This window comes from Megascapheus bottae, chromosome 3 (assembly GCF_031878675.1).
Source record: "Megascapheus bottae isolate mThoBot1 chromosome 3, mThoBot2.hap1, whole genome shotgun sequence".
NCBI classification, from domain to species: domain Eukaryota; kingdom Metazoa; phylum Chordata; class Mammalia; order Rodentia; family Geomyidae; genus Megascapheus; species Megascapheus bottae.
The window spans coordinates 90,829,662-90,846,859 of record NC_143511.1 but is presented as its reverse complement, the minus strand read 5'-3'; the positions used below and the strand labels follow the sequence as shown (position 1 = coordinate 90,846,859).

General features: G+C 42.7%; 1 protein-coding gene across 7 annotated transcripts in view; it reads right to left on the bottom strand.

Annotated features, from left to right (window-relative positions):
- Ehmt1 (euchromatic histone lysine methyltransferase 1) overlaps nucleotides 1-17,198 on the bottom strand; it is a 123,068-nt gene that overhangs the window by 70,179 nt on the left and 35,691 nt on the right. For all 7 annotated transcript variants that reach the window (XM_090331028.1, XM_090331029.1, XM_090331026.1 and 4 more), the window contains exons 3-4: nucleotides 7,920-8,476; nucleotides 3,414-3,594 (exon numbers count right to left, since the gene is read on the bottom strand). In XM_090331028.1, coding sequence (XP_090187154.1) covers nucleotides 3,414-3,594; nucleotides 7,920-8,476 — 738 coding nt within the window. The remainder of the gene's footprint in view (nucleotides 1-3,413; nucleotides 3,595-7,919; nucleotides 8,477-17,198) is intronic.

Here is a 17,198-nt window from a genome sequence, read left to right as displayed (position 1 = left end):
TGAGGTCTGAGAATTGAGGTTCAAAGCCAGCCCAGGCACTAAAGAACTTGAGATTCTTATCTCCAATTAGCCACTAGAAAATGGGAAGTTGTGCTATGGCTCAAGGGTAGGGTGGTAGCCTTGAGCTGAAGAGCTCAGGGACAGCACCTAGGCCCAGAGTTTAAGCCCCATGACCCACCCAAGAAAAAAAGCTGAAAGTAGAGATATAGCTCAAGGGGCAGAGCACTAATTTTGAGGAAAAAAGCACAGGAACAGTACCAGATCTTAAGACCCGGGACCATTACTCCCACACACACTAAAAAAAAAGATATTGACAGATGGACAGAAAGATAAACAAAACAATAGGTGGGAGGAATAGTGAAGTTCTTCTTTATGAAAGAAATGTAACTGACATATGTAACTGAAATAAGCTGTAGAGACAGAAAACAAACTTTCAGCCCCCACTTGAGGGCTATGATAAGACAGGTCACTTAAATAGTCTGCCTCTCTCCTAAGACAACTTGAGGAAAAGGTTCTCCCTGGCCCTACGAATCAATGCGTAAGTACACATGGCAATTCCCTGTGATAGTCTATGGTCCTAAGAAACACTGGGAAAAGTATAACACACTGGCAGATTCTATGGAACACCTGGCCTGGACTATGTTCTCAAACAGAATAGTCAAGGACAAAGAAGGCTAAGACTGTTTCAGATTAAAACAGACTAACAAAATAATACAACTAGAGTTGGTAACATGACTTAGTGGTAGGATGCTAGCTTTGAGCAAAAAGAAGCTTAGCCCAGAGTTCAAACCCCAGGACTGGCCAAAAATAGAAAAGAAAAGGAAGAGGAGGAGGGCAGGGGATTGGGGGGGAGGGAGAAGGAGGAGGAAGAGAAAGAGAAGAGGAGAAAGAAAAGGAAGAGGAGGAGGAAGCACAGCCAACAGTCTGTGGGATGTAGAGTTAGAATTTTATCTTATTTATTTATTTATAGAGTTTGAAGTATGTATTTATTTATTTATTTATGTGTCTGATTATTTATGGGCCCGTCCTGGGGCTTGAACTCAGGGCCTAGGGCACTGTCCCTAAGCCTCTCTATGCTCAAGGCTAGTGTTCTACCATTTGAGCCACAATACCACTTCTGGCTTTTTCTGTTTATCTGGTACTAGGAACAGAACCCAACACTTTGTGCACGCTAGGCAAGCACTCTACAACTAAGCTACATTCTCAGCCTTATTTTTTCTTTTTGTTGTAAGGCACATTAACAGAAAACTTGCACAAGCTGAGCAAGGTACTACAATTGTATAACAATGCTGTAACAAAATTAATGTTTTCTTCTGATTATTGTACTATAGTTATTATCTAAGAGTGTTTGCTTTTAGAGACATTACACCATTACTCTTTTTTTTGCCAGTCCTGGGCTTGAGCTCAGGGCCTGAGCACTGTCCTTGGACTTTCTCAAGGCTAGAGTTCTACCACTTGAGCCTCAGCACCACTTCCAGCTTTTTTCTATGTATGTGGTACTGAGGAATCGAACCCAGGTCTTAGTGCATGCGAGGCAAGCACTCTACCACTAGGCCAAACTCCTGGCCCATAAAATTACTTTTTTTTTTTTTTTTTGCCAGTCCTGGGCTTGATCTCAGGGCCTGAACACTCTCCTTGGGCTTTCCTCAAGGCTAGTGCTCTACCACTTGAGCCAGTTTTTGTATATGTGGTTCTGAGGAATCAAACCCAGGGCTTTGTGCATGCTAGGCAAGCACTTTACCACTAGGCCAAGCTCCAGGCACCATTACTTTTTATGGAAAACAAATGTTTACAGGTACAAATCAGGAACTAGCAGCTTGCATTCATACTTCTGCTGAAAAAAGGTTATATACTGGAAGGGACACAATTATACCTTTGGGTATAAAAAAGCAAAGGGCATACACAAATCTTTTGTAGAATTTCTACAACTTTGTATTCTCAATACTGAGGAGGCTAAGGCAGAGAAATTTCAAGTTTAAAGCCAGCTTGCACTACTACATATTAAGTTCCAGGTCAATCTAAACTATATAACAAGATTTGTCCCAAAAAGGATGGGGGAGCCAGTGAAAGATGGGGGACCCCGGTGGCTCGCGCCTGTAATTCTAGCTAATCAGGAGGCTGAGATCTGAGGATCACAGTTCAAAGCCAGCCTGGGCACAAAAATTCTGTGCCTCAAGGGACAGGACAGTAGCCTTGAGCTGAAGAGCTCAGGGATAATGCTCAGGCCCAGAGTTCAAGTCCCACAATTAACAACAACAACAACAACAAAAAAGTGTGGGGGGCCGGGTGCCAGTGGCTAACACATATAATTCTAACTAGCCTTGAGCTGGAAAGCTCAGGGACAGTGCTCAGGTCCAGAATTCAAGCCCCATGATGGACCAGGGCGGGAGGCGGGGGACAGAAGTGAATGAATAATGGTCATTCTCAGACGTCAATGCCTCATTAATGCTAACTTACTACTATACCCCCCAAAAGGCTTCCAACAGTAAGTGATTGTTTATTGTCTACTCCAACTGACAAGATGCCAACCAAGCTCAGAAACTGTGGAGAAATACCCAGATAAGGAGTCCATGACAAAGTTGGACTTTGTACTTCTAAAATCATCTAAGTTGGAATTTAACTCCCAAACCCAGAGTCCTTCACTCAAACAACTTGAGTAATATATATATAATTATATATAAATTTTTTTTTGCCAGTTGTGGGGCTTCAACTCAGGGCCTGAGCACTGTCCTTGGACTTTCTCAAGGCTAGAACTCTACCACTTCAGCCTCAGCATCACTTCCAGCTTTTGTCTATGTATGTGGTACCGAGGAATGGAACCCGGTTCTTCATGCATCCTAGGCAAGCACTCTACCACTAGGCCAAACTCTTGGCCCTTGAGTAATATTTTCTTAAGAAATGTTCACCATAGCCAGACACAGGTGGCACACGCCTGTGATCCTAGCTATTCAGGAGGCTGAAATATAAGGTTCAAGGTTCAAAGCCAGCCCGGCAGGAAAGTCTGTAAGACTCTTGGCTCTAATTAACCACCAAAAGACCAGAAGAAACACTATGATTCAATGAGGTAGGATGCTAGCCCTCCGGCAGGAAAGTCTGTAAGACTCTTTGCTCTAATTAACCACCGAAAGACCAGAAGTAACACTATGACTCAATGAGGTAGGGTGCTAGCCCTGACCAGAAGAGCTTAGGAACAGTACCAAGGGCCCTGAGTTCAAGCCCCATGACTAACAAAGACATGTTCACCTCTATAGATATTGAAGACAAGCTAAAATGAAGAAGGTGGTAGGGCAAGTTAGGGACCTCCGAACATGTAAGGCTATCACTTATCTTGAGCGGCATTCACTGGCACTAGTTTCATCTGATGAGCAAAGCCATAAGGTACATTCAGAAAGACAGCTGTTGTCCCCCTTTACCTGTCTGTGACTTTGTGGTGGCCATGTAGCATTGGTTCTGAGGTAGCGACTGGTGAAGGGATGGGAAGGGGGGTAAAAGCTGCTGTCGTCCACAATCAGAAATGTTTCTGTTGATTTCCTCTTTTGGTTCTTTATGATCTCTAACTTCTCGAAATTCTCTTGGATCCTTGGTGGCCACATGCTTCAAAACAAAGACAATTAACAACTGTCACTGTACATAGTGCTTTGTTCCTTGAAATACCCACACCTAAAATCACATCAACAGAATGATGAGCCATGATGAAGAAAGAGGAGAAAGTTCACAATCTGAAGTGTGACTATGATCAGAAATGCAACTGGCTTAGGTGGTCTGAGTGCCTGTCATATACAGGATTACAGAAGTTAGCCCAAGCTAAGGAACTGAGCATATGTCTAATGGTAGGAAGAAGGATACAAAAGGAAAGGCAAAAGGAAAAAAGTAACGTCAGCAATGGCTACAAGGAGCCCACACAAAACATTTTCTATCTGACTGCTGGCATAAAGTTTTCCAATCCATTTTAGGTAGTAAATGTTGCTTAACTAAAAAATGCCAAGCATGAACAGCATAAAACACTCAAGGGGTATGTTCAGCTTCACAGGTGTTTTACAGCATCCTCCAAATGGTAAATATAGCACAACAGATCTTTACAATACACTTTTTTAAATGGTCCTCTACTCAGCCTTATTAACCTGTAAACACATCTTTAATCCCTGCCTTCCAAGACCCATCAGCTTGCAAGGCAGCTTAGCTACCTGTAATACCAACAATAAATCCCCAGGACTGACCAACACTACTGCTTTTACTCTAGACTACTGGATACCACTAAACTTTCTCTCTGCAGCCATAAAATCTACATGTCCAATTTAATTCAGTTTAATCAAATTACACATAGTAACTGCCACAAGTGATACAAAGTAATACAAAAGAAAGCTTCCTTCAACATATGGTACTGAGAAAATAGGAAACAGGCATGGCAAAAGAAAGAGAAGCAGGATACTTACCTCACACCATGCACAAAAGAAGCAGTGTGAGTTTTCAAAGTGCAGACACTTCACTGAAGCCACTACTCATCACTGAGCTGTACCTACCACTTCTGTGCTCTCCAGTGAGGTAAAATGGCAGGCCAACCTCCCTCCCTACACCCAGAGAAGCTAAGAACTGCCATGCTAACACCTTCTGAAGTGTACAATTCAGAAGGAAAAAATATTGAGAAATTTCCAAGATCCAGATCCCAATGGGGAGTTCTTATGATGCCAAGAACATAACTCAGAAAACTGATAACTGACTTCATCAAAATGAAAAGTCATGCAACCCCAGAACTTAGGAGGCAGAAAATCACAAGTTTGAGGCCAGCATAGTGAGGCCCTATTTCAAAACAAAAACAATTTATTGCTATGGGGAGGGAGAAAAGAAGCTTCATAAGGCCATATCCCAAACAAAGGAAGGGCTCATTAGGGGGAAAAAAAAATCTCTAAAACTAACAAAATATTTCATCTTAAGCTGGGCACACTGGCATCTCATATCTATAATTCTATCTACCCACTAAGCTAATATCTGAGGATCATGGTTAGCTAAACTAGTGAAAAAACTTAGGGATAGCACCTAGGTTCTGAGAATAAGCCCCAGAACCTGCACTAAAAACAAAACAAATTATAATAATACAAATAAAAGAAGCAAAAGTTGTGAAAGATAGCTGCTCTAGATGTAGAGATGCAAAGATCACAGTTTTAAGCCAACAGGCAAAAGGCACACTAGTGAGACCCAGACTCAAAGAACAAGCTATGAACGATGATCAACACCTACACTCCTAGCCACACAGGAGGATAAACACCAATAGAAGACACAGGAGACGCATGCATGGCTCCTTAAGCCTAAGGAGCAGCAGACAACACAATTGGATGGGTTTTAAAAGGGCTATCTTGAATGAAAAAGCTACTATCCAAGATTACATACAGAGGCAGGGAATGTGGCTTAGTGGTAGAGTGTTTGCCTAGCATACATGAAGCCCTGGGCGCCATTCCTAAGTACCACATACACAGAAAAAGTTGGAAGTAGAACTATGACTCAAATGGTAGAGTGCCAGCCTTGAGCAAAAGAAGTTCAAGGGGGGTAGGAGTGTGTAGAGTGCTAGCCTAGCATGCACGAAGGCCTGGGTTCCATTCCTCAGTACCACATGAACAGGAAAAGCCAGAAATGGTAGAGCGCTACTCTTGAGAAAACTCAAGGAGAGTGCCCAGTCCCTGAGTTCAAGCCTCAGGACAAGTTTTTTTTGGTTTTTTGTTTTGTTTTGTTTTTTAAGGTTAATCACATGATGATTCCATTTACACCACACATTTGAAATTATAAAATTATGGAAATGAAGAACAAACTAAATTGAGAGGAGGATGTGGTGGGTTTGATACTAGGGATCCTGATATGAGAGCATGTCCTGCACCCACAGTGGATATACTTACCTGCACATGTGATCAAATGACACAACTGCATAGACACACATGCATCTATGTAAAAGATAAAACTGAGTAAGAGTTATGGAATGTACCGCTGTCAGTATCTAGGTTTAGATATTATAAGTATGTAAAAGAAACTACACAGGGCCAGGAGCTTGGCCTAGTGGTAGAGTGCTTGCCTGACATGCACAAAGACCCGGGTTCCATTCCTCAGTACCACATACATAGAAAAAAAGCTGGAAGTATTACTGAGGCTCTAGTAGTAGAGCTCTAGCCTTGAGAAAGTCCAAGGACAGTGCTCAGGCCCCGAGCTCAAGCCCAGGACTAGCAAAAAAAAAAAAAAAAAAAAGAAAAGAAACTAGATAAAGCCAGATGTGGTGGCTCACGCCTGTAATCCTAGCTACTCAGAAGGCTGAGATTTGAGGATCACGGTTCCAGAGTTCCAGTCAGTCTCACACTAAAGTCCAATTAACCACAAGAAAACCAGAAGTGGTGCTGTGGCTCCAGGGGTAGGGCAGCAGCCTGGAGCTAAAGGGCAGTGCCCACCGAGGCCCAGAGTTCAAGTCCCACAGCTGACCAAAAAAAAAAAAGGCTAGGTGAAGGGTACACGGGATGTCTGTTCACTACATTTACTACAATTATTTCTAAACTTTCTCATCTAAAAAAAAAAACTTTAAAATGTTGGTGACTGGATGAGGCCACATTGATGGACATGTCAGCAGGCATCCGGTGACACTTGGTATCTCCAGGACCCAATACTTTGGAGTCAGTTTGTGATGGTTGGCAGTGTAGCTCCGTATCATTCCTGCCATGGCCCCTCAGTCATGGCAGCTACCACAAGACCACATGTGGCACTCAGCACAGAGATGAAGATGGCCACCCTTAGGAGGAGGCCAAGATCTGAGGGGAAAACCACTGTAACTCAGAACCACCCTACCCTAACGAACCTTCTCTGTGGAATTAGAACACATAAAAGATTATGGTAGAATGATACATTTATCCTCTGCAGAATAAGGTGATACAGACGAGGCCTTCTAGGCATGACTCATGCCTGAGTTCAAACCCCAAGGCCAGAATTTTTTTTAAAAGATAACCAAGAGCTGGTGGCTAATGCCCATCATCCTAGCTACTCAGGGGGCTGAGAACTGAGGAACAAGACTCAAAGCCAGCCTAGTTATAAAAGTCTATGAAATCCTCATCTCCAATTAGCCTCCAAACAGACAGAAGTAAAGCTGTGACTCAAATGTACCACCAACCGTGAGTGAAAAAGCGAAAGGACACCACCTAGGTCCGGACTTCAAGACTAGTATGTGCACATGCACACATACACAAGTGCACACACACAAAAAACTAACCAAAAATAAATGCTAAAGCAAAAACATCAACACACAGAATAAACAGAAAATCATAAAGTGCTAAAGGCACAAACCAGGCAAGATACTGTCCAGGTAGAGAGGAGTTCTAGGAAAAGAAAAGAAGCCGGGCACAATGGCTCACACCTGTAATCCTAGTTATTCAAGAGGCTGAGATCTGAGGACCTCAGTTCAAAGCCAGCACGGGCACTAAAGTCCATGAAACTCTTATGTCCAATAACCACTAGAAAACCAGAAGTGGCGCTGTGGTTCCAGGGATAGGGCGGTAGCCTTGAGATGAAGAGCTCAGAGACAGAACCCAAGCCCCACAACTGACCAAAACAAAAGAGGGGAGGGGAGAGGAGGGGAGGGGAGGGAAGGGAAGGGGAGGGGAGGGGAGGGGAGGGGAGGGGAGGGGAGGGAAGGGAAGGGAAGGGAAGGGAAGGGAAGGGACAAGAGAAACCTCCAGGAGGAAAAAGTTCGAAAGCGAGTGGGGAAGGGATCACCTTGCTTTGTCACTCATATATGAAGTACTAGTAGTATATCCTAACTACTCAGTAACCTGTAAGTGACCATCTTCCAAACAATCACTTCCATTAACTAGCTTTTCTCTTTAATGCACAGAATCCAAGTTGCTTTCACTGAAAAAGGAGGAAGAAAAACATAGGAAGAGAAGACAAAAAATTACCAGGCCCAGGGAGGACTTCGGCATTGTTTTTCGTGCCCTGTGAATCCGGACATCACTGCCAGGGGCTGCAGGCTTCCGGTCCTCTGTGTCTGCACTCCCTTCCCCAGGCACAGCAGGTACTGCAGCTGGTGTCTGAAGAAGTGCACTTGGAGTCCTGCCTTTACTGGCCCCTCCAGGAAGAGTTTTTGCAGCGTGGCCAGGAAGGGATGAAGCTAGAGTGTTTGGAGTCCTCAAAGGCTGTCCTTGAAGAGCTGGTTTATTTAAGAAATATCCATTGCTGCCAATAACAGAAGTTTGCATCAAGTCATCAGTTGTGATATGGTTTTGCTTCTCCACTTCTGTGTCTCTTTCTGAGACCCCATTTTCTGCAATCCGGGGTGCTCTGTTGGTGCCTTCCTGTGGGCTGGCTCTTATGTTCTCCTGAGTGTGTTTGGACACATTTAGGTGACTAGTGTCACCAGTTTTTTCATAAGACCCATTGGTTTCACCATCTGTAGCTACAGGGGCCTCTCCGGCCTGTTTCTCTGTGGAAGCTTCATCAGCAGCCATGGGTATATCTGTGAATGGAGAAATGGTCATCCCTGGATGCTGGCATAGGCCCTCCCACACAGCTACCATGAGCACAGATGATACTCCCTGTGACTAACTTCAAAAACATTTCAAGCCAGACGCAGAGGCTCAGGTCTATAATCCCATATAGGAGGTATAAATCAAAAGGATTACAATCAAGGCCAATCCAGGACAAAAAGTCAAGGAGACAACAGTTACACAAATTTCATTCCAACTACACAGGAAGCATAAATAGGAGGATGGTGGTCTAGGCCTATTAAGGCATAAATGCAGGCTCTATCCCAAAATTAACTAAAACAAAAAGGACTGGAGGTGTGGTTCCAGTGGTAAAGAGTGCCTACCTAGCAAGCACAAGACCCTAAATTCAACCTCTTAATTCACCCCACTCCCCCCAAAAAAACTTAAAGAAAAAAAATGTCTACAAATAGACACACATAAAATCAAAGTACATGGCTCATTCAACAAACTTCTTTTTAAAAAGAAATCCTGCCATGTGTTTACTTCACATACAAACCAACACTTAAGTTCAAACAAACGAATTACAAAGTTATCTCTTTAACACTAGTACACATTGAAGCTTGAGGTATCACTTCTATAAGAAAAGCCTGGCCAGCATAGGAGCAGTGGCTCATGTCTGTAATCCTAGCTACTCAGGAGGCTGAGATCTGAGGATCAAGGTTCAAAGCTAGCCTGGGCACAAAAGGACCTGAGACTCTTATCTCCAGTTAACCTCAAGAAAAGTTAACCTCAAGAAAATGGGAAGTGGGGCTTGGCTTAAGGGTGGGGTGGTAGCCTTGAGCTGAAGAGCTCAAGGACAGCGCCCAGGTTGAGTTCAAGATCCATGACCCACCAAAAAAAAAAAAAAAAGAAAGAAAGAAAGAAAAATCTGAGTGCTAAAGATAATATAGCAAGGCTCTAAGAAGCAGTTTCACATGAACAAACAGAATACAGTAAAAGGTCAGGTTTCAGTCCATCCATAATCTGCATTCTCCCCTCACTTCGGCCCTGACCCAAAAGTTACTCCTCTAAGTCTTTTTGAAAGTCATACTACTTTTGGTAACTTAAAATAAATAAATAAATAAATAAATAAATAAATGAATGAATGAATGAATGAATGAATGAATGAATGAATAATAAAAATCAGGGGCCCAGGAGCATGACCTAGTGGTAGCATGCTTGCCTAGCATGCACAAAGCCCTGGGTTCAATTCCTAGGCACCACATACACAGAAAAGCTGAAAGTGAGGGCTGGGACTTTGGCCTAGTGATAGAGCACTTGCCTAGCATGCACAAAGACCCAGGTTCGATTCCTTGTTACCACATACATAGAAAAAAAGCCGGAAGTGGTGCTGAGGCTCAAGTGGTAGAGCTCTAGCCTTGAGAAAGTCCAAGGGCAGTGCTCAGGCTCTGAGCTCGAGCCCAGGACTAGAGAAAGAAAGAGAGAGAAGGTGGGGGGGCGGGGGAGGCGGAAGGAAGGAAGGAAGGAAGGAAGGAAGGAAGGAAGGAAGGAAGGAAGGAAGGAAAGCTGAAAGTGGTGCCATGGCTTAAGTAGCAAAGCTCTAGCCTTGAGCAAAAAGTATCCACAGACAGTGGCCAGGCCCTGAGTTCAAGCCCCAGGGCTGGCAAAAAAAAAAAAAAAAAAAAAATAGGTCCAGGATAGTCAAAGAAAGACATGAGTTATTACATGGGTTCAACACAAATGGGCTGAAACAAAGCACTTATGATCACAACTCTGGATGCAGGAAGAGCTTCTGCCAAGTGTTCTGTACTCACCACCTATCCTTGCCTTAACTTTTCATTGCACTTATCATCTAACATACTGCATTTGTGTGTTGGGGTGTGTGTGTGTCCTAGGGCTTGACCTCAAGGCTTAGGTGCTGTCCCTGAGTTTTTGTGCTGCAGGCTAGCTTTCTGCCACTTAAGCTACAGCTCCACTTCTGGCTTTTTGGCAACTAATTGGAAATAAAAGTTTCTAAGGGGACCGGGAGTTTGGCCTAGTGGTAGAGTGCTTGCCTAGCATGCATGAAGACCTGGGTTCGATTCCTCGGTACCCCACATACATAGCAAAAAGCCAGAAGTGGTGCTGAGGCTCAAGTGATAGAGCTCTAGCCTTGAGAAAGTCCAAAGACAGTGCTCAGGCCCTGAGCCCTAAGCCCAGGACTGGCAAAAAAAAAAAAAAAAAGTTTCTAAGACTCTCATGATGGAGCTGGCTTCAAACCATAATCCTCAGATCACACACTCCTGAGTAGCTAAGATTACAGGTGTGAGCCACTCATGTCCAGCCACACTATATTGTTTGTTTAATCATACCAGCTATCATTCCTCTGTCCCCAGAATCCAAAAACTTGGCTGGGAGCATGGCCTAGTAGTAAAGTGCTTGGCTAGCATGCAGGAAGCCCTAGGTTTGATCCCTTAGTGCCACATACACAGAAAAAAATAAATTAGTAAAAGCTGGGAGGCTGAGTTTTGTTTGGCCAGTGGTAGAGTACACCGGCTTCGATTCCTCAGTATCACATACATAGAAAAGGCTAGAAGTGGTGCAGTGGCTCAAGTGGTAGAGTGCTAGCCTTGAAAAAGCCTAAGACAGTGCTCAGGCCCTGAGTTCAAGTCCCAGGACTGACCAAAAAATATATATATATATAAATCCATACATCTCATTTCTTATATAAGTGAACAGGAGATCAGACTACTGAAGAAGAAAAGGACAGGAGAGAATGACCAAAAAAAGAAGGGCATGTAACTATAGAATACATTACATAACAGCAGCACAGAAAAACTCAACAGAAGTTGATGATCAATAGGGGGATGAGGAAAAAAGACAACTCTGAACTAGGCACAGTGGCTAGTGCCTGTGACCCTAGCTACTCAAGAGGCTACAATCTGAGATTGTGCTTCAAGATCAGTTATAAATATAGTCTCCAAGAAACACTGAAGTCACAACAATAAATACAAAAATAAAGAATTATCTCCACAAGGCAAAATTCATTTCTGCAGGAGGGTGTGGCACCAGCCAAAATCTAACAGACAAGCAAAGCACATAGAGCAGGCAGGTTCCCCCTGACCCTGTTCCCCATTTATCCCTCTGCCTGGATTGGATGAGTGAAGGTTCACAACCTGCTCATGATTGGCTGGTTTGAATAAGGTAAAGTGTTTATAAAGTGACTTTGAAACAAGGTAAACAGCACACAATCTTAAAATATACCCAGCACTCTCTGCTATTTCTTGTACAATCTGAGGTATGTTATAATTCCATTTTGAAAAGAAACCAGTTAAAGACAAAAACCTTACATTTCTAAAACTCCTTATCATAAAGCAGTTACTCTTTTTTTTCTTTTTTAAGTTGGTGGTGAGGCTTGAACTCCGGGTCCAGGCACTGCCCCAAGGCTAGCACTCTACCATTTGAGCCACAGCTCTACTTCCAGCTTTTCATTGTATGTGGTACTGAGGAACTGAACCCCAGGGCTTCGTGCATGCTAGGCAAGCATTCTATTACTAAGTCACACTACCAATCCAAGCAGCTACTTATAACAAAAGGCAAGCAATACATTTTGATTAAAGACAGTTTTTCCTCACAACAACCAACCCAAGCAGGAAAGAAAAAAAAAAATGGAGAGAGGAAAACACTTGAAATATAATTTGGAGGAAAATATTTGAAATATAAGTACATATGAGAGCAGCATAGAGAAACTGAGGTTGGTTAATGGGCAGGAGAAGTAGTGAGAGAGAGGTGGGCTTGGTGGGCAGGATGGAAGAGTTGAAAACTTGAAATAGGCAAGATGTGACTATAAAAATGGAACAAGGACACCTGTTGGGGGTTGATGTTTAGGGGGGGCAAGAGGAGTGACAGAGAGGTGCAATTGGTTGTAATACAATATGTAAATACCTGCGTAGATGTAACAAGTGCCCCATATAAGCAATATAAGCTAATAAAAAATAGTATAAAAAAGTATACAATTCTCAATTTAAAAAACAAAACTAAAGAGTTTTAAAAAAGAAAGACTCAGGGGCCAGGAGTTTGGCCTAGTGGTAGAGTGCTTGCCTAGCATACACGAAGACCCGGGTTCAATTCCTTGGTACCCCACATACATAGCAAAAAGCCAGAAGTGGTGCTGAGGCTCAAGTGGTAGAGTCCTAGCCTTGAGAAAGTCCAAGGACAGTGCTCAAGCCCTGAGCTCAAGCCCAGGACTGGCAAAAAAAAAAAAAAAAGACTCAAAAGAGATACCATGAAGTACCCTGAGAGAAACAGCTCTCTTGCTCACCAGTCTCCATCTTGGGCGGCAGGAGTCTGCTCTTTCCTCACACAATAAACTCTCTTCTCTTGAACTGCATGGAGTTTCCTTTCAGCAGACCTTACACTTTGTGTATGCTAGGCATGCACTTTACCACTAGGCCAATCTCCCAGCCCCTAGATTTTTTTTTTTTAACAACACTTTTCTGGTGCTGTCCTGGGGCTTGAACTCAGGACCTGGACACTGTCACTAAATCCTCCCCATCCCCCCCCCAGGCTAAAGCTACAGTGCTCCACTTTCAGCTGTTCCTTTTTTTCCCCTTTTGGGAGGGGGGGTGGTCAGTGGTAGAGCTTTAACTAAGGGCCTAAGTGCTGTCCCTGAGCACTTTTTGCTCAAGGATAGCATTCTACCACTTTGAGTCAAGGCTCTACTTTAATTTTTCTGGTGGTTGTTAGGAAGACTTTATTACTCAGACTTTATTACTCAGTCCTGGGTCTTGAACTCAGGTCCTGAGCACTGGTCCTTGACCTTTCTCAAGGCTAGAGTCTTCCACTTAAACTACAGTATCACTTCCAGCTTTTTCTTTGTATATGGTACTGAGGAATAGAACCTGGGTCTTGTGCATGCTACGTAAGAACTCTACCACTAGGCCAAACTCCTGGCCTTTTGAATAGATAGGAGTCTCACAGATTTTCTTGCTCAGACTAGCTTTGAATCATGCCTCAGATCTCAACCTCCTCAACAGCGTGAATTACAGATCACAGGTATGAGTCACCAGCATGTGCCTAGCTTTCAAAAAAAAATTTTAATAAAACTGATCAATTATTTTTTGAAATCAGCATTATACTGATACCAAAAGCAGACAAGAGTTTTAGAGAAAATTACCTATCAATAGTCCAAATGGACATAAATGCAAACATTCTAAATAAAACGAATGCACCAAAGCCAAAAATATACTGTAAAGTTAATAGATTTGGTACAAATAAAGTTTATTCCAGCAAAGCAAAACTTTAATTGACCTTCAAATAAATCAAACAATTCACCAACCTGAATAACTAAAAGGGAGAGGCAAGGGGGAAAAAAAAAAATACCTTGAGGGGCCAGGAGTGTGGCCTAATGGTAGCGTGCTCACCTAGCATGCATGAAGCCCTGGGCTTGATTCCTCAGTACCACATACTCAGAAAAGGCCTGAAGTAGCACTGTGACTCAAGTGGCAGGGCACTAGCCTTGAGCAAAAAGTGTCCAAGGATAGTGCCCAGGCACTGAGTTCAGGCCCCAGGATTGGCAAAAAAAAAAAAAAAAAAAAAAAAAAAAAACCCCACAGGCATGGTGATACATTCCTGTAATCCCAGGCAGGAAGACTGAAAAAGGAAAGGAACAGGAAAACACTAAGCAAACTAGGAATAGAAGATGGCTTCTTTAAGGTAACAAAGAACATCTGAATAAAGCCAATAGCTAGCATCCACTCTCACTATTTCAGCATCAGCCTTAAGGCCCTATGATAGTGCAACCAGGCAAGAAAAACAACAACAACAAAGATCATCCAGGTCAAGAGGAAGCAGCAGAGGGGCTCAGGGAACAGGCTAGTATTTGCAGACAACCATACAGGACAAGCAAGGAAGCAACATTAATACTGAGAACTCAGTAAAGAGGCCACAAGAGGAAAAGCAGACCTTAACCTAAACCTCATTCCTTATAATCACTTCAGAATAAAGAATGTGACTACTTCAAAAGCTATACATTTTTATGCCAACAATAGTGGTACAAATCTATAGTCTCAGCACTTGAGAGGCAAAGGCAAGAGGATGACCAAGTTCAAGCCCAAGCCTATCACAGGCTACATGGCAAGACCTTATGTAAAACTTTAATTTTTTTAAAATCTTATACAGAAACACAAGACAGAAGGGAGAGAAACAGTAAATCACTAAGTTTGATTTCATTAAAATGAAAAACCTTTATTCTGAAAATGCCTACCAAAAAAGGAGAAAGAAATAGCTACAGGATGGGAGAAAATACCTGAAATGGTTAGCATTTGGACTACGTGAAGAACTCTCAGAAATAATCCAGTTCTATCAAAAGCAAAATATTGTGTAACTCTCAATATGACTATAAATTAAAACAGACAATAGCAAGTATAGAGAAACCAGAGTCCTCACAAACTGCTACCAGGAATGCCTAACATCAGAAGACAGTTTATAGGAACTTACAAAACTGAACACATGCAGGCAACGAGAGGGCTATTCCAGAGGCTGAGGATCATGGTTTCGGCCAGCCCACAGAGGAAAGTCCATGAGATTTGTATCTAAATTAACCACCAAAAGGCCAGAAGGGGAGCCATGGCTCAAGTGATAAACTGCTAGCTTTGAGGAAAAAAAAAAGTTCAGGAACAGGACCTAGTCCTGAGTCCCTGCCTCCTCCTTTAAACACACACACAAAAAACGAAATACACACTCACCTACAACAGCCTCTATATTTCTGGGCAATTATCCTAGAAAAAAATATAAACTTAGTTCCAAACAAAAAGGAGTGGACAAATGTCTGTAGCAGCTTTACTGTACAAATAAGAAACAGAACAGCCCAAATGTCCTCCAAAAAGTAAAAAAACTTAAAAACCCTAGGACATTCATGCCACAAAAGATTACTAAGAAATAAAGAGCAATGAAATATTGATAAATGATGCAAACTTAAATGAATTAGGTAAATGAAAACACTCTCAAAAGGTTATTGACAACATAAAATCATTAACATGACATTTCTAAAATGACAAAACTATATAAAAGTTGCTGACACAAAGCAATAAGAGCAGTAAGAACTAGGGGCCGGGAGTTTGGCCTAGTGGTAGAGTGCTTGCCTAGCATGCACAAATACCTGGGTTCGATTCCTCGGTACCACATACATAGAAAAAAGCCAGAAGTGGTGCTGAGGCTCAAGTGGTAGAGCTCTAGCCTTGAGAAAGTCCAAGGACAGTGCTCAGGCCCTGAGCTCAAGCCCAGGACTGGCAAAAAAAAAAAAAGAGCAGTAAGAACTAAAGCTTGGGTCAAGGGTGTGGCCTAGTGGTAAAGTGCTTGCCTAGCATGCACAAAGCCTTAGGTTAGATTCCTCGGTATTACATACACAGAAAAAGCCAGAAGTGATGCTGCACCTCAAGTTGTAGAGTACTAGTCTTGAGAAAGCTTAAAGACAGTGCCTAGGCCCTAAGTTTAAGCCCCAGTATATGGGGGTGGGGGAGAGAGAAAAAGAGGTAGGTCACCTTATGTAAATACATTTTACCTTATACAAACTAGGCAATTGTGAGTGAACCTGACCTCAACCAATCTGAGCAGAGAGGCCAGGCCTGTTGCATTAGGGACAAATAAGGGCCTGCCTGCTCTGTGTACTTACCTGCCAGTTTTGTGGCTGATAGTGCACCTTCCTACAGAGGTAAATTTTGCCTTGTTGAGACAATTTCTTATTTTCATATTCACCATTTTGACTACAGTGATTCTTGGATTCCCCCAGACACACCTTTTTTTTTCCCTCCCCTCTTTGTGAGGCTTGAACTCAGGGCCTGGACATTGTCCTTAAGCTCAAGGCTAACATTCTACCACTTGAGCCACAGCACCACTTCCAGCTTTTTCTGTGTATGCAGTGCTGAGGAATTGAACCCAGGGCTTCATACATGATAGGCAAGGATTGCCTATACTAACAGTCAATAATCTGGTGTAACATTACACTATTCTGTAAGGTGTCATCAATAGTGGAAGAGCGGACAGGTACAAAGGATCATTCTATATTGTCTCCTGTAACTGCAAATAAATCTGCAATCACCTCAAAATAAAGTTCAGCTCTAAAGAGAAAGAAAACATCTTCAAGCTAGCAATGCACAATAGGCAAGATTTTAAACAGATCATTCGCAAAACTATTTGAAGTAATTACAGGTGCAAATCAGGGATCCTTTCTATAGTACGTTACTAGAGAAACTCCACTGATTGTGTAGACTACTGAATTGAGAAGATGCAGGAATGATGTAATCTTACATACCTTTCATTAAAAAAAACAAGTGAAAAAAAAATGTGAAGTCAGGCACCAGTTGCTTATGTCTATAATCCTAGCTACTCATGAGGCTGAGATCTAAGGATCTTGGTTCAAAGCCAGCCCAGGGCATGAAAGTTCATGAGACTCTTATCTACAATTAACCACCAAAAAACCCTAAATGGCACTGTGGCTCAAGTAGTAAAGCAATAGTCTTGAGCTGAAGGGCTCAGAGACAGTGCCTAGGCCCAGAGTTCAAGCCCCATGACTGAACAAAAAAAAGGCAAAACAAAACAAAAAATATGTGAAGTCATAACATCCATATAAAAAGGAAGGGGGGGGCCGCCAGGAGTTTAGCCTTGTGATAGCTCTAGCCTTGAGAAAATCCAAGGACTGTGCTCCGGCCCTGAGCTCAAGCCCAGGACTGACCCCCCCCCCCCCCCCCCCCCGCAAAAAAGGATAAATATGGG